Genomic DNA, 22,351 nt, shown 5'->3' with positions numbered 1-22,351 from the left:
ACACCAAGCATCTTGATTGCTGCATTCTTTCTTCTTCTTCTTGCCTTTCTTTCCTATAATACATCGCTTTGCGTGTCTGGTGGGTGCCAGGCATGGTGTATGTCGGCCGTAAAGGTGTAGTGACTCGGGAAAAAATCCAGCAAGTTTGTTTGTGCTGAAGCACAGAATGCGGTGAGCTGAAGCTGAACGAACTTGCGCGTAGTCTTCTTGACGAGGTTCCTCTTCTGATGGTCTAGCGGCTAGAAGCTTTAGGTCTGACAGCTACATCTAGCTTGTTGGCCAATCTTGTCGGCAGCATGCACTAGCATGCACTACAGCCATCTGTAGGAGCTTTTTTCATTCTGTTCAGTGTCTCAGCAGCGTAGTGTAAGTCTGGGTTTTCAAGGGTCGAACACATTTAGGTTTAAACTCAAAAAAAAAAAAAAGCTGTGTGTGTCAGTCTGACATGCCACACTTCTGTCGTGGGCGAGCATGTCGCCGCTCCTTTGCGACGCTGCGTGACACATCTTCTGGTGTGGACTGGTAAAACACAGTCTGTGCGAAACAGGACAGTTGAGTGCCGTGAGTGTAAGCCTGCTCGAAACGCGGGCTTGCTTAAAAATGCACTTGCTCGATTTTCTCTTGTGTGTGTCCACTTTGTTTACTCATTTCCTCGCTTTCTGTCGGCAGTGGTTGGCACGTCCTGCTGGCTTGGTGGGATGCCTCACTTCAGCTTTTTGGTGCTCTGCAAATTTTTGAGGAAGAGTTTGGCTAGCCACTCTTTTGTGTTGCTTCCGAGTGCAGCTTGGGACTCAGCCGCACATGTGCCCCATGCTTGGTTGTGTGGTTTTACACATTGGCATGAAATTTTACAGCTTTTCACACACCTGTGTGAAATCATAGAGGAAGCTTGGCGTGTGCGAAATAGATCAGAGTCGGGTGTTAAATGACTGTGATTGTGTTTCTTGAATTGCGCTGTAGCTTCGCAGAGCACTTCGTCCACTCCGTCCCGAAGCGAGGGTGATCGCCCATCGCTTAATCGGAGTGATCGGAGGGATCGCCCATCGCTTGTAACCACTCCCATTGGTACGTTGATTCTTTCTTTCTTTCTCTCTCTCTTTTTTAAGTTGTAATATTTTTTTTTTTCTGGTAGGGCTAGTTTTAAAAACTGGTTTGCTAAGTTTGCAAGCATTCAAGACTGTGTTTTGACTTAAATTAACAAAAAATTTGGGCCTTTCATAGCCTCCCGACATTTATTTGGCAATGAAGGCCTTATTGTGTGCATAGAATTTAACAGATAAAGATGGTATTTCTCCAAGTCTGAATTTCCTCGCATTGTCAGTGTTAGTACTAGTATTTTCTCGTGGAAAGGAAGATGTTTCAAATTTTGAAAAAGGCAGTCGTGCATTTGATGAGAACTATGAAGTTTTCCCACAAAAAGCGTTTCAATACCTGAACAATCATGTGATGGGCTTCACTGTGGCCTGAGCCGGTTTTCACAATGAAAACCTTTTCATCTTGTAATGCAAAAAACAGTTCTTGGGCTGTGATGCCCATCATTGTGTTGCGTTTTGCTCAGTTTGCTGCTTGTAAAAAAGCTCTTACTACTGATAGAGCAAGGTAAGCTGGGCACTGTGAAACTGTATGTGGCATGTCTGAAGGCTTTCTTGTTAAGGATTAGAGGCTACCCTTTCAATTTGGCTGTAAAAGGTAGGAGCTGGTTGGGGCTGTCAAATGATGCTGCTGATTAAGGAGGTTAAATTATGCTGCAGCCTCTGAAAAAAAGCCTTGTGGGAAAAGCCTTCTTGTGAAAAAGCCTTCCACAGCAGCTTGGGAAAGCTGTTTGTGAAAAAAGCCTTCCATCAGTAGTCTTTTATGTAGCATGTGCATCATTGCCACCTGAACTTTATTCCTACACATGACACAGTCGTGTTCACTAAGTTGTTCGCTGCGCAATCCAGTTTTGCAAGTTAGTTTTTTCCTGCACGAGATTGTTGAGCAGCGTTTGCAAAGCACCAGTGAAGGTCAGAAATATTAATGGGGATTTCGTTGGTAACTTTTTTCCGGGAGTATTTCTGTGGACAGTAAGTTTATTTGGTAAGCGTTTCTTAGAATGTTTCACTTGTGTGAGAGCCCAATGTGGTCAAGCCACAGTGGATGGCTCAACTTGGAAGATTCTGAAACCTAATGGAACCACTGGGCTTGCGCCTACATTGAGACGTTCACCGTTTTTCTCATTTTAGAAGCTTATTTGCAGAAATTTTCTTCCCCATTTTAAAATCTTTGGGTCTTTGAGGCCGAAAACCGGTCAGAAAATCATTTTCGGAAAAATGGCATTTTCAGCATCCACAACCACTTTTCTATCACCCTGCAAATTTCCTCTTAAAAAATCACCATATTGTGTTGTAAATAGCATTTTAAAGGGCACTCTACAGCTCAGTTAACGCAGATATCGCTGGTGAAACTGAACTTTTCTTGCAATGTGAAGCTAGCATTTGGCCCTCAGATATCTTGGCACCCACAGCAGGTACAACTGTAATTTTTTTTTGCTTCTGATATCTAAATGTGTGGAGAATACAATGTTGGAAACAAACTTTTCAAATGGAGGCTTTGGAAAATTATTGTGTTCAATTGACACCACCTGTGAGCTATTTCTGGCAGAGTGCTGGAGGATTGAAGTTCATTGTGTTGTAAAATGACGAAAAGTAGCTAGATCAAAAAAGTTATTCCAATTTTGTATTCTGTGGCCATTTGTCTGCCTAGCCACGGGGTAATTGTCATTCCGCATGGAGTGGTTATTTTGTAATTGTGACCCAAAGTAATGGCTATTAATTATTAATTATCTTTAAAATAATCAACTTGCAAAAAATCTAATTGCAGATTTGAAATCAGCACAGAAAACTCCATAATGCTGTGCAGCTTCATTAAAATCAGTTTGTAAATAAAAAAAATAGCTCCAAGACCATTCTGCCCACTCTACTCTCTACTCTCTACTATCTTTAAGAACTGTCTGTATGAAGTTTTAGTTTAGTACTAAACCCTCCAATCTCAACAAAGGGAAAATATGCAGCAGTTTTTTTCCTCCACATTGCCAGTGGCCTTGCGTGTTAGAATGGCAAGCTAGGTGGTCGTAGGCTGATTGTGACAGCCATCGAATTGTTTCGCAGCTTCCACAAGTCGCTCGTGCAGCCCATTGCCGCAGTCAACAGAAAGTGGGAACGGTCTGGATGACATGCAGCCCGAAGTCACGATAAGTACGTGCTCTTTTTCTTTTTCTCCAAGTTTTCACTCTTTGCATGGCTTGATTTACTTGCATGCTCTCTTGCTTCATATGAAATTTTGTGCAGAAAGTTTAGTCCTTTCAGAGTGTGGAGAGGATTTGGAGTATGCGCTACAAAAAGACGGAGAGATGCTAGCAGCGAATTAAAGATTTATGTCGACAAAATGAACCTTTTAGAACCTTGATGTGGCATGTTGATGGAAGAGGCATAGAACGCGAAAAAGAAAGGATAAGCTAGTTGGTCAATGGGGGGCACCATGTTATTACATTCTGTGTGTATGTAATATATGTTCACAATGGTCTCACCAGAGAGACCGGTCTGTACAAGCATATGAACAGTTTCTGTGATAGCGTTTGCAGTTTACTGTTTCTGAAGATTTTTCATTTTTGGGCTTCTAGCAAGCTTTCCGAAACTCTATCAAGGGAGCCGCAATATCCTGAAAGTTGGAATTGGAAGGATCAAGTTAATCGTCCGTGCTCTTTGGACAGAGCTGAATCTTGGGTAGAGCGTTGACAGAGATGGATGTATTCAAGGTGGGCAAATTGGGGCAAGGTAGGCAGTAGATGCTGTTAATAAACATAGGCAGAAAAAAATGGGTAAGTTTAAGGATGAAGTGTCTGGGGAAGTTAGGTTATGTCCTATCGCTTGGTATAGCTTGTTCCACAATGGTCCGATATTTACTCGTAAGTGTATCCTGTTGAAAACATTGCTTAACGTAGTTTGGTTGGAATTTATTTTGTAACTCCTTGTAGAGTGCTCCAAGTATGGCCATTAGTTTGGCGCTGCATATATACCGTAAAGTTCCGAAAAAAACGCCCACCCAAAGTACAGAGATATCAAGTGAAAAATACGGGACAGGCGATCTTTCAGGTAAGGTGTGAAAAAACTAAAAAAAAAAGTGGCCGCACCGCCAACCAAAACTGCGGAGACATCAAGAAAAAATACCAGATGGACAAAGTGCAGAAAGGACAAACGAGTGACCACATCAACACTGGAATATATGATTCGTGTTCATTTTGTTCACTCATCGGTGTTAAAGCCATCAATTTTAAAGGGTGGGCGGTCTTTGGGGTCTTGTTGTACATTGAATATTTCACCCCTAAAGGGGGGGGGGTGGGGGGCGATGTTTCGGGGTGTGGGCGTTCGCTTGGAACTTTACTGTAAAACTCGATAATTCGGCAATGTATTGTTGCCCTGCATCTTTGACTACCGTTGCTCGAGTAATATCATTGGTCAGTTTTTTTGAAAGGCAAGAAACATTTCGTTATTGATGACTATGGGGAATTATGTGATTTGTTTCGGGTCAGGCTTAATGCTTGGGCAAGAATGTCAAACATTCGTGTGTTGCCATGGGCATGTAGGGTATCTAGCAGCTGGAAAGGAGTCCTTGCTACGGTAGCCTTTTCTTTTTCTTTTTGTATAATGGTGATTTTGGGGCATTTTAAAGGCTCCCAGGTGGTAAAGGCGAATTTGTAGCCCTTTACTACAGCATGCCCCATCGCCCAAGTGCAGTTTTAGTCCGAACCCCCCCTTCTTCTCCCTCCTTGACTGATTTAAAAGTTGTAAAATGTGAGGGGAAAGTGCTGACCTGAGCAGTGCACTCAAGTGAGGGGCGGAATTATTACCACCACGTGCGCCTGGTGGCGTCAGGTTAATGTGTATACGGGCTTTTGCAATCATCATCAGCAGCCTATTTAAGCCCACTGCAGGACAAAGGCTTCTCCCGTAGATCTCCAATTATCCCGGTCCTGTGCTAACTGATGTGCTTTAGTACCAAAGTCTAAATAGGACTTCGAAAGCTTTTTTACAAGCTGGTAGCTTTTTGGGAGAGTGTATAGCAAAGTGTCCTGATGTTTGCATGTCAGCCGTTCCCTCTCGAATGATGAGGTGGAGCGTGTTTCCACTCCTCACGCACCTCTGTCTAGTTGGGGAAGAAAGGAACGAAGTGGCAGTTTTTTTTAGCACCAAGGGGTCTCATTCCTTTCCCTAGCAAAATCTTGTGTATTTTATACAGATGTTGCATGGCTATAGCGTTTAGCAATTGTTTCACTCGATCATGTTGACTAGCCCTGTCAGCGTACGTGTCACTTAAACAAGATTAAAAAAAAAAACAGTGTGGTCAGGTAAGGGTCCTTGGGCACTGCCAACTTTCAAGGGGATGCAAGTTTACAAGCAATGATTAGCAGGAGCAGCTTACAGGAGGTAACAGCGCCTTGGTTCGTTAAGCAATACTGCATCCTCCACAGCTCACCTAGGGTCAATTTACCTTTCTGCAATTTAGCTACTGCGGCCATAAAAAGTTTAATTTTTTTTTTTACTGTCAGAGTTCTAGGTGCCCCAACTAATCAAATTGCGTCTGCCATTCTGTCAGGGTGTGAAGCCCGTCACTGAAGGTCACAGAGCAAAGGAATGCCGTGCGAGCAAGAAAAAGCATCTAGGCGACACTAAGGGGAGTCGAGCATACTAGGTGCAGTGGCTGGTATGTGTGCCAGTGGAGGGAGTGGTTGGTGTACAGAGGACGATGGTATCGAGAGGAGGTTAGCGTATATATAGCCGGCCTCTTGCTTATGCGGCCTCATCTCCGCGTATTTGTGCAGCCTCTGCTGCCCTTATCATCTCACAATAGTTTCAGAAAGTAGACACGACAAATACTTTGGCAGATATCAATGCTTAATGTTACACTCGTTAAGCTGAACAGTGGAAACTAGGCCAAGGAGTATGCATTTTTTAGAAATAATAAAAATAAAATAAAAACAAGGATAACCAAGTTGTGCCACCCCCTCTCAAGCGCTACCACTTGTATTCACCTGCGTGAGGTGACTTAAAGTTTGAAACATTTTCTTTCAAATTCTAGGTGCGGAAAACAGCCCCGCTCGGGAGTCTCGCTACCCACGGCGTAAGCGGAAGGACGTGAGCTGCAGAGGTTGCTGCGGAGAGGACACCCATGAGGACATCAGCTGTGAGTAGTCGGCAGCTTCGTGCCGTGCCCAGAGCTCTGAAGAGCGACAGTACAGTCTCGCGCCATGGGGGCTGAAACACTTGACGGACGATTGACTGATGCTCGCAAAACGCGGCCCTGTCTTTGCCACATGAACTAATAACAGGTTAACCCGCCGCGGTGGCTCAGTGGCTAAGGCGTTGTGCTGCTGAGCACGAGGACGCAGGTTCGACTCCCGGCCGCGGCGGCCGCTTTTCTGATGGAGGCGAAAAACAAAAATGCCCATGTGTACGAGGTTTCGGCACACGTTAACGATCTCCAGGTGGTCAAAATTAATCCGGAGCCCTCCACTATGGCGCAACTCATCGCCTGCGTTGCGTCGGTGCGTTACACCCTACAATCAATCAAAAGAATAACAGGTTAAAGGGACCCTGCAACAACACTCTGAGCAGTGCAAGTAAACCTGCACGACATTTAGATTACACTGCCAGGAATACCTTAACCAAATATTACACGTGCATGGGAAGCAGTGAGGCTTCCAAATCGCTGTAAAGATGCGGGAAAACCAACTGCGCTCTCTTCAGTTTTCCTCATTATGCACCCTGGCATGGCCTAAACGACATCATTGCGGCCATGGCTGTCCTATTGGGTGTCGCTGGTCAGATTCAGGGCTTATTTCTCGCATTTCCTGCGACGATCCACCGTTGTCAGCGCTGTGTACACCAACGTTTTTTATGCCTGAACCTGTACGCACAGTTTTGGCGTTTCTTTTGTGTTTTGAGTGTGCGCAGAGTTTGAGTGACGAACTTAATACTCCCCTTTCAACAAGACCACTCAACAACAACAACAGTTTATTGCTTCAAAAACACCCTACCAGCCTGAGCGCGCACTTGTGAGCAGACAGCCATACCTGCTTTTTTGTCGCACCAGACCGGGAATAGACCCCTCCACAATGCGGAGAAAAGGCAAAAACTCCTTGGCCTGTGATATATCGAAGGCCACTGAAGAGAATGCTGCGAGCTGCCCCCCTCTCCAGTAGTCCACGGTAGAGTTGAGAGGGAACATTTATGCGCGATATCTCATCGCAAGCGGTTTCGGTGATAGTGAATGGTTGCGGGAGGAGATTGCTGGGACAACAGACTTTACCCCAAAATACATTCCGAGTAGTCAATGTTAAGTGCTGCAGGGTCCATTTAGCTTAAGACAGAGACGGTCTTCTTGTGGTTCGCATGCTTGTGCCTAGTTGTCAATGCAGTGCGGCCGTGCCGCCAGTGTCTTTTGGCATTCCATCTAGTGTTTCAGTTCCTACTGCTCACGACGGTACTAAATAAAACATTATCAGCCACTTGACAATCGGCCATCTCTGAGTGGAAGACTTATGTACCTTTGTCACGAACATCATAGAGAGAAAAATAATTAATCCTTATTTGGGGTTCAAACCCAAGACTACAGCCTAATAACTGCAATTGGTCTACAGAATGAGCTAACCCTAGAACACGGTTAATTTTTTTCCAACCAAAAGTTATTTCAACCGAAGAAGCCACGTGACTTTCTCAGAACTGCAAGATGTCTTTCTTTTTTTTAACGACGATATCTCTGAAAAAAAAAATGGTACTATGCTACAAACGGACTACTATAGGAAGTGTCATTGGGCAAAGCGTCCATTTTATGCAACAACAGCCGAAATCTAAACACTTCTGTTTTTCTTTTATAGTCAAGCTAGCAGGGTTGAGCAATACAAAGTCTGGTGCACAATGAACATGTGTACTAAAAGGAGACCCTACTCTATTTTCTTGGGAGTGCGGTGTTCGTAATTAAAGACCACTGAGCAAATGCGGTGTATGGATTGAACAATTCCTGGTGATAATTCGGAGGAGAGCCAGTGTCAAGGTTATAAGTGGAGGTCGGGTTGCAGCTTCAATTGAGAAATGAGACACCTATTTCCCAAGAATAGCTTGCATTGGCCTTGCAACAATGCCTGGTAGAGTGTGTTGAGCTTTAGAGATTGCCTTTGCTAGATAGCAATCACCTCAATGTGCGGGCCTTGCGGTCCTTTGTGCTAGTGTAAATGCAGGATTGCAAGAGGCTGGGTGATGCATAGAAGGGCAATGACGTGGCATTATAATGCTGTCAGTATGTGTGGGACTGGGGTTCAGACACCTGTGGAACTTGCAGACCTTGTTTGAAGGCGTAGTCATATTTTTTTTTTTTTTTAATTTTTAGTCCTCTCGCGCTCCTTGTTGCCAACTGCAGTCAAATTTCACCTCGACCAAATTAGTTTTTAATGTGTAGTAAGTGCCACCCAATCAGCTGGGACATGAGTGGTAGCCCCGTGAAACGCCTCGTTAATCAGTCAGAAGTGTTCAAAAAAGCTCTGCCGCAGACCACGCTGCCTCTGCCGGCGGATCGCGACAACAGCCATGACATGCCTGCGATGCTCCAGACGACGGTGGCTTCTTCCTCTGGCCAGCCACGCAGCTGGAGAACTGGTCGAGCTCTGCTGCAAACGCGTCACCCATTTGCTGCCCCGTGCGCACGTAGAGCTTGCGTGCAGGCTTGCTCCCGAGCTGCTGACCGTCCGGCCGCTTGCTGGACGGCTGTAGCATCACTTATATAGCCGCGCTCTTCTCTATTTCGGTTTCAAAATCACCGATTTTTGCTGACCGCTTGCAGCGTCCACGTGCGTATTTCAGCTGTCGTATTTTCCATCTCTTTTTCAGTAGACAATATGGAAATAGTGTTTTTAAGCACTACAGTAAAACCTCGTTACAAGAGACACTGTTACAAGAGACACGTGGTTATAAGAGACATTTGAATGAAGGCGGTTTGGTTGGTTTTCCTATACTCAGCATGTTAGCAACATTGCATACAAGAGACCTTGGTTACAAGAGACACGTTTTTTGGTTCCCTTGAGTGTCTCTTGTAACGAGGTTTTACTGTACCATTTATTTGACGGGTTCAGAATGTTACAGCTGGTCGTGCATTGTGACTTTTGCCTTAGGCTCACATGGTAGGCTGTCTGTGTGGACGAGAAATCTTGTTACGCATTGCACGTCATTGCTTTTCTAATGGGCAAAGCTTTATTTTTTTTTTGTTAGGTTCTTATTGCTATGCCAGAAAATTTTCCAGTGCATTGTGCCGGGTTCCTAATGCACGAAAACTCTCTTTCCAGTTTGTCCCATGTGCAACTCGGACCACTGTGGCGATTGTACGGTACCAGAAACGTTGACCTACGTCAAGGACAAGTTTGTGAGTGATGAGTTTTTGTCTAAGCCTTGCTAATTGGATGCAGTGGTGGTAGTTTTGAACCTGTTTCACTTTGTACTTGCGTCTGATTAGCGTGCATTGAATTGAATGAGGGGCTTTTCATGCTAGATATTTCTTGGCTGAGAGGACAGTCTCAGTATTGCATTACAGTAGACTTTCGATAAACGGAACTTCAAGGGACCAAAAAAATTAGTTACGTTTAAGAGAAGTTCCGTTTACTGAGATAGATATGTAAAAGTGCACATTTCTGTGCGTACGCACTCTTCATACCATTTCATGGAACTCTAAGCACTAGAAGGTGAATGTAGCTGATAGTTTTTAAGAAAGCAAGAAAACTAAAAAAGTTTTAGGCACAGCATTCACAAAGTTGATTTGGCAACAATTAGTCGCTGTGCACTACAAAATGCATCAATTATTTTTGTTTGAGTCCTTGAAACTGCGTATTCACGGAGGCTAGAGGCCTCAACTTCGCGAGTATTACGACCCACCGAATGTAGAATACCGCAACGCGGTAATGAAACGCGAATAGCACCACGATGGCACAAACAAGGCAGAAGGAGCTGAGCCCTGTAACCTCAGCGTCTTGAATCGAGACCAAACGACTGGAACAAGAACTGCGATGTTGCATTCGTTGCGCTAACATGGCTTACCACTAATGAGAGGAGGCTTACGAGGCCAACGAGGTAAAAAAAAATCATGGAGGAAGAAAAAAAAACGAAACAGCCGGAACCATAAAAAGTTGATTCTCATGCCGATGGGTTTCACAAGAAGTTCCATTTCTAGTTCCGTTTACACGATGGCGCGGAAATTTTAGTTCCGATTACCGATAGTTTTTTTACGTTATCTGAATACAAAACCAACCAACTTACAGGCAACTGTTCCGTTTAAGGGGGGACGCGGCTTTCAACTTCGGAAAAATGACCAAAACATCGTTTTTTTGAAACCCACATATTCGGCTTCTATGTTTCCTATTCTGTGCGTCTGCAAAGTTTTTACGCTGAAAAGCGTCGCAAAGTGGCATAAAAAAATACTTTTGTCAGGCGCGGTGACAAACTATCAGCGCAAAAGGGCGAAAAAACGGCAATTTTCGGAGCGCTCTATCTCCGCAACGGTGCCACCGGGCGCGGCCATTTTGATATGGTTAGATCGGCCGAGCGATCGTCTTTCCGGTTCCGCTCGTCTCTTTTATCTTCGTTCATTCACAAATGCACAAACGGCAGAAAAGAAACGACGCACAAACGAAGCTAGAAATAGATGCTGAAGCGCTATTGGTCCTCCGGTCGGGGCGCAGAACGACGACCCTCCTGATTGGATGTCACGGGCGCAACGCAAGATGGCGGCCGCGTGAGCTGCGTAGCGAGCGGTTCGAGTTCATTTTCGCCGCTTCGCTCGGCCGAGTTTCTGTTCAATCTATGGTATTCAACACGGACGTTATTGCGGTGGGAATGCCGGAGATAACGAGCCAGATTACGGGAAGTCGTGTGGCTCGAAAGAGGAGGTCATCGAACGCTTCGTGGTGCGCGTGACTCTACCGTCGCCAGACCCCGGAGGGTGACGCGGTGTGCGCGCTTGCGATAGCGGTTCGTGAAGTGAACTTTTGGTCGGGTTTGCGATGTTTACACGCTTAGTTATTGCTGTGTTTTGACTGTGGGCTCGCTAGCCTTGAGAAAGAAACGGTCGATGCGTCAAACGCTGCGGCGCGCACGGCATAGCCGAAGCGCATTGGAGCAGCACATGACTGGGCAACCGGTTACGATTGAACGCCAGTAGTTGTAATTAATGCCAGCAACGTTAGATTTAATCTTAAAAGCGACCTGACCAGGCATATCAGGTATAATTAAAGTTAAATATGTCGCGGTAAGCGTGCGCTGCGATGCGCGCGAGCCATATCGCCTTTCTTGCGCAACGTTTCCCGTGCACTTGTAATTTTCATGCAAACAGGTTTGAGTTAGTAATATAGGAATAAAAATATGCTCTCTGCGTTAAAAATGTACGTTACTGTGGCAGCATTTAACAGTGATTTTTTTAGGGAAATTATTGATACCATTGCTCAGGGCATACTGGATGTGCTGCGAGAAATATTGGATGCCTTGAATGTCAAAAGTAATAAAAAAAATATGCTCTTGCATTGAAGTTGGGAGTTATGCAGAATACTCTACCAAGCTTCAAAGTAGCTCATTTTCAACCTTGTGGTATGTAAACTTTTGGCAATGAACACCTGCACTACGAGTACTAAGTTGCTGTGCCAGGCAAGATAAAACATAAAAAAAAGCCAAAAATGTTCAAATTTAAGTTAAAAAAATGCTTAACTTGTTGCCATAGTGACAACACAGCAAAAGGAGGTTGTCCAGTGCGATACAGCCAACCAACTAACCTACTTTGCATTGAAAGCCCATTGAAACCCATCTCCCCCTTCGTTTAGTCTGCAAAGTGGGGTATGTACTCTTCACGGAGGAGCTGAAAATGATGTTTTCTGGAAAGAAAAAGGCTGTAAAAGGCACTCCAATTTCAAGGCAAGGCATTCCAGAAGTCCCATGTTCAAAAGGACATGAAAGGCTTCAGCCGTGACGACTTTTGATAAGTGAAACCTATGTTGCAACTTCGGAAGCCGTTTTCTCAAAACAGTTTTTTTTGCCACCTCCGTCGCTTGTACCAGGGATTTTTTTGTGACCGCTGGGTCTATTTTGATTTCGTTTCTTGCATTACATTCCTTGATGAACTGTTCAGGTCGTGACACTCTTGCTTTTCCAGATTTGTTTTTTGTGATTTTTTTATTCAAATAATCGTTCACAGTCAACATGCCTATTGCACATTAACCTCTAAAAAAATGAAAACTAAAAAACATTGTGTTGTAAAAAAAAAATTCTAAAACTGTCACAACCTCGTCCATTCATTTGGGAATGCAAAGCACTTCGAACAAGTTTTCTATCGTGTTTTATAAGCCGCTCAAGCTCGGTACAAGCGGAACAGAAAGAAAATTTAATACATAAAAAAGTTTTCAAAATATTAGTTTGAAATTTTTATGGTGTTATCACGGAAGCATTTCCAGTTGCTGTGCTAATTTTCATCAAAATCCACAAAGAAATAAAAAAGTTGATTTTGAAAGCCACGTCCCCCCTTAAGCGGCAATTCCGTTTAAGCAATTTCTGTTTATCGAGATTCTACTGTACTTTGAAGACAGCATTAGCGATAGGGACTGTAAGACTATTGGATGTAACAGCTCACAAGCCTGGCTGTTCGTACAGCTGAACGGTTAAATAAACAGTTAAATAAAATAACAGTTATAACAGTTCAATTTTACTGGCAAATAACCGTTTGGGGGTCGAGGCGAACATGAAGTGCCGATACATAATGAAAGGGACCGTGCACTTTTTACTCATCCTTTTACTGTTCAGAAACATGAAATTTTGTATCATGTTCTCATCTCAGGCGCATTTAATTTAGACGAACTTCAGAAAGACCCACTGGGGCTTGTTGAGGTGCGAACTAATTGCCTTTGGATCTTTTACTGGGTAAGTGTAAAAGGACTGCTTGTTAATGGCTACATAGTTTGAAGTGCTTTGAAGCTCGATTACAGAAATTATTTCTTACCTCAGTGACGTCTTGGAGTGTCCATATTGCTGTGTAAGTGGGTTTAACTGTAGCAGTTCCTACTTATGGTTGACCCGTTTGAGTTACTATTCCAACTTATGGAATAGACTGTGTACCTGACTGCTCTCAGCACTGTGTCTGCTCGCATAACGGATGCACATTTTTACCCTCAAAATTGAAGGGCATCTCAGGTTGCATTCAGTGTGCTAGGTAACCATTTCAATCTCTTTTTGTTCTCTTCTCTGTTGCAGTTTTTGCACATGCAGCAGGGAACCACTTATCCAACTACAGTCGAACCTCGTTAACTCAAACTCGTTGAATTCAAACTTATGGTTTGTTAGAACTGATGCTGCGGTCCCAGCGAAGTTAAGTGTATTAAAATAGCTTTCGTTAATCCGAACAAATTTTCAGACCCCTTCGAGTTCGAATAAACGAGGTTCAACTGTATACTGTAAATTTTGCGTTGTTGCGAAATGAAGTCATGCAGATTGCTGGCCAGGGCTTAGCCATGAATTCAGTTACAGAAGACGCCCCTTAAAAAAAAATGCAGGCCATAACAAGAAATTTTGGCTGAATCACGAGTTTTACCAAGAAGTAACAGCCAAGAATTGTTATATTGTTAGGCATAATTGTTAGATAATATTGTCAATCTAAGTCCACTGTGAGAGGTGATTACGCGGCAGAAGCTGTGCCTTAGCGGACGATGTGGTGCCTTGCATGCGTTCTCCTGATTAAAAATTAAAAATAGGGGATGCGTTAAGTTGCCAGGACTGACCTTATGGGATGTACGCACCCCTAAAAAATCTGCACCGGCTTTAAAATTTAGTGTACATTTTGTGAGCAAGAAAGATTACAAAACACATTGTTGGACAAGTAATTACATTTTATACAAAGCAGAAGCATAAAATCCGAGATGGGTGGAGAAGGTCAGTACCAGTACATTCTTTATTGACTTTTCTTGAGGTTGCAAGCAGAGGAACCTTGCTCAATGTTATATGTACGCTAGAAAGAATAGGCCAAGCTTGGCCATAGGGACCAGGCGGCCGTTGTATGGCACCACCGTCGTTTCAGCGAACAGCACTGCCCGTGGCGAACCGCTCGTCAGTGGAATGCCGGTGGCGGTCAGCGCAGCGTAGTTGTGCATGGCTTTCTGTCGTTTTTTTGTGGTGCGGCTTGCAAAGCGTACGTAACCCCACGTGCATTTTTCAGATCGGTAAATCTTGAGTGTGGGTGTGACGTTTACGAGGCATACCATGTGTTAGAACTTCCATGCCCCCTCTCCAAATCTAAAATTTTTCCAGCGTGTCGGAAAAGGACTCGGGCTCATGCACCCATATTTCAGGCAACTAATCGCGCGTTTTTGGTGTCTTCACAAGGCATTACATGATTTTTTTAGGTACCCTGTAAAGAATACTTAAGCATTAAAAAACACCGCTGACGTTAACACTGCCACATTTTTTAACTATCGGTGCCAGCCTTTATTCTACGCAGGTAGTAAAACGGGAAGGGGAGGAGGGATGGTTTGTAGCTTGGGCTGTTGAGTTGGTGAATAACTTTGGCTCTTGATAAAATGACCAGCACAAATGTGGGATTTCCACTTCGGCTTTCAGGCTCCCATGCTTTCACAGTGCCGCTCACCAAAACTGAAGGTACAAAGCTCACGGTTACAGAAAGTGTAAACTACCGCAACATTTCTACGGCTACACGGTAATCCATCTCGTATGCAGGTGCCTTTCTATTTAAAGCACGTGTATCGAGGTATCCCAGGCGTGGAAACCGTAGTCATTGAAACCAGTGAAGATAATTTAAAGTGGTAGAAATGAATTCTAATATTGGTAATAGTTTTATTCGTACTCAGATCACGCGGAGCCAGGCGCAGAGCGCTGCAAAAAGCGCTCGTGTCAATGTAGCCCTTCCCCAACCTTACAAGCAGCCAATAAGTTTGCGTAGCCGTTAGTGCATTTAAGAAGAAAATAATACTAATAATAGTAGTTTTATTCGTACTCGGAACGGGTGGAGCTAAGCGCAGATCGCTGCAAAAAGCGCTTATGCCATTGCAGCCGATACCCAACTTTAGACGCGTCCGACAAGTTTACGTAGTCATTACTGCATCTAAGAACCCAACACACCTGTCTAGACTTCGTTTCATCTCACATGTCTGCTCACAACGCCACCAAAACATACAAAGCACCGAAGCAAACACGACAAAAACAACGGGAGGCTGTGTAGTCCAATGCACCGGCTCATTCCACTGACGAGGGGAGCGCTGAGTGGTGGCGCCACCCGTCCAGCTGCTCGGTCCTTATACATCTGCTCGTGCCCGTAGGCTCGTGCCGTAGTTTGAAAGACGGCCCAGTGATGCGTCCTGGGTGGTTCAGACATACTCTCACAAAAATCCCTGGTCATCTCCACTCCTGGTCATCTCCAGCGGCTGTCCTTGTGTTGCACTTCCTTCGTCTTCGTCTGAGTTCGCGCTGGTTTCATCCAAGAATGTCTTTCCAACTAGCCCAGCTTGCAACCCTCCTGCATCTCCACTAATGTGAAACTCAAACAGGGGGGGAAGGGGGGGGGGGAGCATGCAGAGCGCAAGTGTATTCTTGGCGCCTTGGCATTTTTGCCAATGGAGATGAAACCGTTGAGGGGTAGAGGTATACAGCTTTGCTGTTAAAGTCTCGTGTCTTTCAAGCATGAAGCGTTCTAGCGCAAGGCGTTGGAAAATGAGAGTCCCAGTGTATTCTTTTCGTAAGTGTTCTTGCCAATGGAGCTAAAATGTTCAAGCACGAGGCGCTGGAAAACGAGTGTCCCGGTGTTTTAGTACTGTCTTTACATCGATGATGACATGAAACTAAAGCTCTGCGCGAGGCGTAAACGAGTATCTTGGTGCTTCAGTACCGTGACTACATTGACGACAACATGAGATGACGACATGAGACGCCGACAGCCCAAGCCCCTAAGAGGTTTCACCCCTAAAATCTCCCACCTCCCCTCGCGGGAACCCCTGTGTAGATGCGACGCATAGGGGGTTCACGTTGCAGCGTTGGACAGCGGAGGAACGGCGCTGGAACGATGGAGCAGAGTGGCGCAGGCGCCACGTTTTATAGCGCGCATAACGGTGAGGGGACCCGCCGGCACCAGTGTGTCTGCCGCGGCTATGACGCAACACAATCCAACACAATCCACTTTAATCCAAGCCAAGCCAATCCATTCGAATCCAATCCAATGCCTCTCGCGAGAGAGTGTTCGCTATCGGAGAGGAGAGGGGGTGAGCGGCGGAGAGTGCAGCTCACGCGGCGAGGAGAATGGGGGAGAGGCAGACGCCGACAACAACGCCGACGACGCCGGATGCAGGGACAAGGCGAGTGAATGAGATGCAGTCGCATCTGGAAATACGGAGGCACAAAAGCACTGTGAAGGAGACGTAGGGGTGACTCTTCAGTGCTCCCGTCTTGCCCTTTGTCGCCTTGCACTTCAGATCACCGGCAGAGTGCACACTATTCAGAGTGTGGCTACACTCGCAATTTTTCGATGGTGTGTGCATATGGTGACAACATTCACAGGTAACGCTTGATGTTTTGTGCACCGTTGCCCTGTAGAGAAACAACCTAAAAGTTTACAACACTCGTGTGAGCATCCTAAAACAAGTTGTACAGGTATTTGGGGCCGTTTGATGATATGTTGATCGTCTCGGCGTGTAGTTAGCCAAAGTGGGCAGTATCGTCATTGCTCTTATTGACGGCTCCGTTTGTCGTGGATGAAGTGGAGTGCAGTTCTTTGTGTGGTTGCATACGCAGGTGTCGTTGGGTGACCCCCTACGCGCTAACAAGACCTTGCCCGCGAGACTCTCCATCCGGCAGTCGAGCCTCAGAGGTGCCCGACACGGTGTCGTCGCGTTGGAGCCGTTTCCAGCACAGACGTGCTTTGGCCCCCTTGAAGGCGTCCGACTGAGCAGCATCGACAAGAACGCCGACTCCAGATACACTTGGGAGGCGAGTCGAGGCTCTCTGCACACAGACAGTGTTGGGAATGTTACAGAGGCCAGGAAGGGAAAATGCAGGTTCAGTTCAGTAGAAAAACTCTTTAGTCCCGATAACAATGGTGGCGGCAGTGTTAGCACAAATTTAAAGGAGCCATGAAGACAAAATGCAAGTTGGGTTTATTGGAAAGACTGCTTAGTCCCGATAACAGTGATACCAATATCATCGCAATCTTCGAACAAATAACGGAGATATTGAAGAAAACGTGTGAAGCAGTCGCGACCCCCTAGCCAATTTCCCGCAACTTTTCTATGACGCCACGGAACCTTGTTTGTGCGATTGGCGGCCGCCTAACTGACCTGTCGCGACAACACATGACTGGACATCTGTAATGGGGCCTCTAGTTCCGTTTGACTGCATCACTTGAATGGTAACGTGCAGTTAACGCATTGAAAATTAAGTTTTATTGTTGGCCCATGTGACGTCATTCTTGCTCATAACACGTCACTGTGGCGCAAAATTTGAAAGCTTTTAAATACGTCTTGCTTTTTTTTTTTTCGTTAAAAAACATCTTTTGGGGCTGTAATGGAGCTGAGTGAGATACTGAATCCTAGTTCTTTCAAATTACACGAAGTTGTATTTTCTCTTCATGGCTCCTTTAAAGCAAATACAGTAAAACCTGGATGTAACGAAGTCGACAAAAATTCGCAATTGTACGCAAGTTAAGGCTCGCGTAAATAAAGCAGAAACGAAACCAGAATGCTAGTCATCAGTGATAATGAACTCACCGTTAAAGGATTTATTTAACGGTGCAAAACTGTGATTTGCGCCTGCTCCTTTCCCACGAACTTAGTCACTACACGGCACTCCAAAGAAGCGCCCGAATTCAGCTACGTAACTTAAGGGGACGTGCTCCTCCAAACAACTTTTTTTTAATAATGAAGTTAGGAGACTGAAATTTTCACAGCTTGTAGAGATTGAGCTCCTCTGGTCATATATGCAATCAGATTTTGAATACCGTATCTACACGATTGTAAGTCGACTCGAATGTAGGTCGACCCCCAAAAATTACATCTCTCAAAAAAAAAAAAAATGCGAGCGCCGCGTAGAAAATCGTATCACAAAGAAAAGCTCTTAACCCACACGGCGGCTCTCCACAAGAGCCGTGCGCTCGTGGTAAGCGCGGTAGATGTTAAAAAAGAAAAGCTTTTGTATAAGCACGTGGAATAACAATGCGCTGTAGGTTGAGCGGGAAAAATACATTCGCTGCGAGATGACAACCATCGAAGCAACCGGCAGCGGCCACTGCCGCGCGATACCAAAACAAACATGGCGGCTACGTTAGCGCCGTGCATTGAATCAAGGGATTCGCTAATGATTTTTTTTTTATACGAATAAAACGCTTCTTGACGCGTTTTTGCACGCGATTCGTGCGCGGGTGACTTTTTGATGCCCCCATCAACGACTCCGCGCGCGCGGCAGCTTCTACTGCTTTTAAGGCCGAACCTCATAGAGTGTTTTTTCACGCGATTCGCGCGTGTCGGGAGCGGCAGTAGGAGGAGCCTGACGACTTGCCCCAATGGGGAGGCGCGCTCTTCAAGCCGGCAGTTTGAAAGCGCTTGGGACAGACGGCTGGCGCCGCCGGAGACGTTTAGGCTTACCACGGTGGCGGATATTTGATTGGCGCTTTCCCTAGCGGCGCGGATGATGCTTTATAGTGTCGTTTTCGACCATATTATCAGCTCCTATCCTGCACAAACGCCTTCGTTTGTGCCTTCAGTGATATCTTAAAGAGCGGTTAGGAGCGGTCGCTGGAGCTACGCGGACCTCTTCGCGGTTGGTGACGCCGCCATGTTGCCGCCGCCGATCGCGTAGCGCACGCGGGTGGCATTAGCTGCGGTGTCAGCGGCGCATTTTCGCGAGCAGAAACGCCCCATGCGGTTCACACTTACGACCATAACCATGGGAACGAGGGTGCAAAGGTGTCCCCACCTCGCAGCAGCCCTGAGTTCTCGTTTCTCTTGCCGTGACTAGCGGTAGACGGTTGATTTCGATTCTAAATCGACCCCCCAACCTTGGATTGTCAAATTTGAAAAAAAGGGTCGACCTACAATCGTGTAAATACGGTAGCTGCTCCGGATAAAATGTTACGCAGCATGACTTGCAGAAAAATGGCTTTTTTGTGCACACTTTTTTTTATAGTAAAAATTTTTTCTGAAACTTTTAAAATAGCCTAGGTGGTTCCTTATGAACTGCAGAGTGCACAAATCTACCTGAAAAAGCCTCATCATCATTTTCCTCACCACGAAAAAAAAATGACTGGTAGTGTGCCTTTTTTTGTTCTGCATATTTTTGTTTTATGACCGTCAGAAATATCTAAGGACACAAATTGCATAATGAACAAGATTTGTGCACTCTACGTGTTATAATGAACATCTGTGCAAAATTTCATCCTGATACGACATTTTTAAGTGGGAAAATAAGTGTGCACAAACTCAGAAAACGGACAAAAACAACAAGCTGAGAAAAACGCAATTGAAAGTTTATTTCTTTGGCAGATTCAGAAATTCTTGCTCGAACAACATGAAATTTGGTGGGGATACAGTCTGAAATGTCCACATTGAGGTACTAAAACTAGAATGCTCCAGCTGCATAAGTTGCACCCTCACGGTTTTTGCTGGGGTAGTCCTTGGTATGGGACCGTTTCACCAGGCTGTGGCAATGGGGCTAGCCTTAGCAGTCAGCTTGGCACACATCTGCCTGATCCCCCGCTGGTCACTTGCATTGCTTAGTCTGACCAGTTCTTCTCTAAAGGGAAGATTCCCAGTTCTTGGAGAACTTGCTCAAAGCTAGTGTGGCCCCTGTTGAACCACAACCCTGCGAGGGCAGTGGCAGTCTCCACTACAGTGAACTGCAAATTGTACGATAGCGTCCTGTGCCAGATGCGCAGTGCTGCTTCCGTCTCCATGGCATGGGATGAGCAGTCGACATTTTTTTCACACACAAGAGGCATGAAAGGCTTGCCACACTTCCTCCTCTTGCTCATCAAGCTTTTGGTGGCGGCTACAAGTACAAGTAGTTTGACAGCACCTCAAAATCCAGGCAGAGACCTGTGTCAAGAGAAATGGCAGTGCCAACACTGTTGTGGCTCGTGTCTTTGCTTCTGCCAAGTACCATCAAAAATCACACTGAGGTCAGTCTGACCAGCTTGCAACGCAGTTAATTGCCTTGCTTCAGCAAGGTTGTCAGAGACGCCTTTTGTGGCCGCAACATGAACTTTCTTGGCAGTGTTGTAGAACGTCTTTTGATGCTGTGGTTTTGGTAGACCAAGAATGGCACAGAACCTGCACAGCTGATCGTGTCCGATGCTAACCGCGCGTGCAGCGAGTACCGCTTTCACATTGACGGCGAAACTATAACGGGGACTTCCCCTGCAGTTCCGGTTTGCGGCCTCCGCGACCGACGGCGGCAGTACGCTGCGATGAGTAAACAGAAGAAATCACTCCCGCAGGGCACTTTTCGTTTTTGCACTTCAGTTCCAGTACCGATGCGAGGCCCTTCCGCTTGTTCGCAACCTCAACTACGACGAATTCGCACTTCCCGCACGTCGTGCACACGGCACCACTCAAGGTCAGTCAGAGCGCCGACTTCACAGATAACTGCACCGCTCCCGTGGCTGGCTGTCTCCTCACCTTGGAAGGCTGCCGACTTCTTCTCCGATGCGCTTATAAAGCCGATATCTTCGCTGATAAAATCAGCCCCGCCTGGTAGAGCCGCGCTTGCAACGCTTGAAGGCCCGGCGCCGTTAGGCCTCACGGTGCCGGTCGTGCCGGCATTGGCCGTGGTCGTCACAATGCTGCGCCGCTTGCGCTTTCCTTTGTACCGGCACGAAGTACGCTGCTTCCGGCGACAAAAGTCGCGCTTCTCCACCGTTCACGATTAAAAACACACGATAAGGAAATAGAAAAGATAGCACGAAGTAGCGAACGGAACGATGCGGGCGATGGCGGCTCACAAGCGGCAAGAACCAATGGCGGTCCCGCTTTCGCGTCACGTGATTTAAATGCCCAGTGGGAGCTCGCAAAACAAGCGGGAAGAAACATTTTTCTTATTTTTTTTACGCGGAGATACGAAGCTGGCGAGCGGCTCAATCGAGAGAAGAAGGCTTGATCTACCTCTCTCAAGTGACCGAAATGGCGGCTAGCCACGCTGCCGTGCGGAATAAATTCTCAAACCTGGCCGAAATTTGGCTTGATTGTGCGATTTTTTGGGTCACCGCGAGTCATTCAGACACATTTTTCACTAAGTTCTCGTTCGTATTTCGTTTTTATTTTTTTACCCATGAAAGAAGGATAGTCAAAGATGCTAATGCAAGGGAAAACAAAAAATCGGTATATTTCGAAAAAATCGCGTTTTTTCGACCCGCGTGTCCCCTTAAGCATCGCTTTTGTCTTTTGCCACTTTTTGGTGCCTTAACCAGTTTCAAAGGTTGAACTTACGCTGAAAGAGTGCCTTTTCGCAAAATTGGTGCTTTTTGCTTTTTGCCGCACTCAGAATTGTTGAGAGGCTGCTTGCTGGGATACCGTACCGGGCGGCGATGTTCTTCTTTCTCGTCGGTGGAGACGACTTTTAAAATTGCGACCTTGTCTTGAAAGGACGAAGCTTTTCGTTTTCTGGCAGCGGAACTCGTCCCTGACGAACAGACATCACAGATGGCAGTGGAGACGGCAACTACACGTCAGCAAGCACGCCTAGCACCTAACCGACACCGCAATTAAACTCTAAACGCACAGTAGTTTGCAGTGTGGGCAAAGTTCGCTAAATTAGGGCCTTTCTCCAGCCAATATTTCAGAAAAAGGGCAAGAAACATTGGCTCATCAGCGGAGCAAATTTGTTGCATCAAGATTAATCGTCGCAACGCAAGAGGTCGCAAACACATGGGTTTCGAAGTGGCTGGCAATGGGGAATTTCAAAACGTCGTTAAATCCAGGAATTTGTTACACAGACGTTCGTTACATCCAGGTTTAACTGTAATCTAGATTATTAAGGAAAATGGATGGAGTGGCAGCTTCACGGCCACTTTCTCCGGCGAGGGCTCTACGATGCAACGGGATTTCATTTGTGGGATTGATGGCTGCTAGCCAAAGCCACTGTCAGCAAACATGACTGGGGGATTGTATCGGGTTATCTTGTTTCACTTATCTTATCATTTGAATGCTAATGTGCAGTTAGCATACTGATGACCGGTTTTTAGAATCATGTAACTTTATATTTAGCATTCCTTTTAGCATTTTATGGAATGTTCCAAACAGCATTATGCT

General features: G+C 45.7%; 1 protein-coding gene across 1 annotated transcript in view; it reads left to right on the top strand.

Annotated features, from left to right (window-relative positions):
• LOC144142600 (uncharacterized) overlaps positions 1-22,351 on the top strand; it is a 52,528-nt gene that overhangs the window by 14,339 nt on the left and 15,838 nt on the right. The window contains exons 5-9 of the mRNA XM_077674233.1: positions 961-1,065; positions 3,147-3,233; positions 6,115-6,219; positions 9,371-9,447; positions 16,848-17,042. Coding sequence (XP_077530359.1) covers positions 961-1,065; positions 3,147-3,233; positions 6,115-6,219; positions 9,371-9,447; positions 16,848-17,042 — 569 coding nt within the window. The remainder of the gene's footprint in view (positions 1-960; positions 1,066-3,146; positions 3,234-6,114; positions 6,220-9,370; positions 9,448-16,847; positions 17,043-22,351) is intronic.

This window comes from Haemaphysalis longicornis, unplaced genomic scaffold, assembly GCF_048455015.1.
Source record: "Haemaphysalis longicornis isolate Haplotype H1 unplaced genomic scaffold, Haemaphysalis longicornis Haplotype H1 scaffold_6, whole genome shotgun sequence".
Classification (NCBI taxonomy): Eukaryota; Metazoa; Arthropoda; class Arachnida; order Ixodida; family Ixodidae; genus Haemaphysalis; species Haemaphysalis longicornis.
This window is presented reverse-complemented; position numbering and strand designations above follow the sequence as displayed.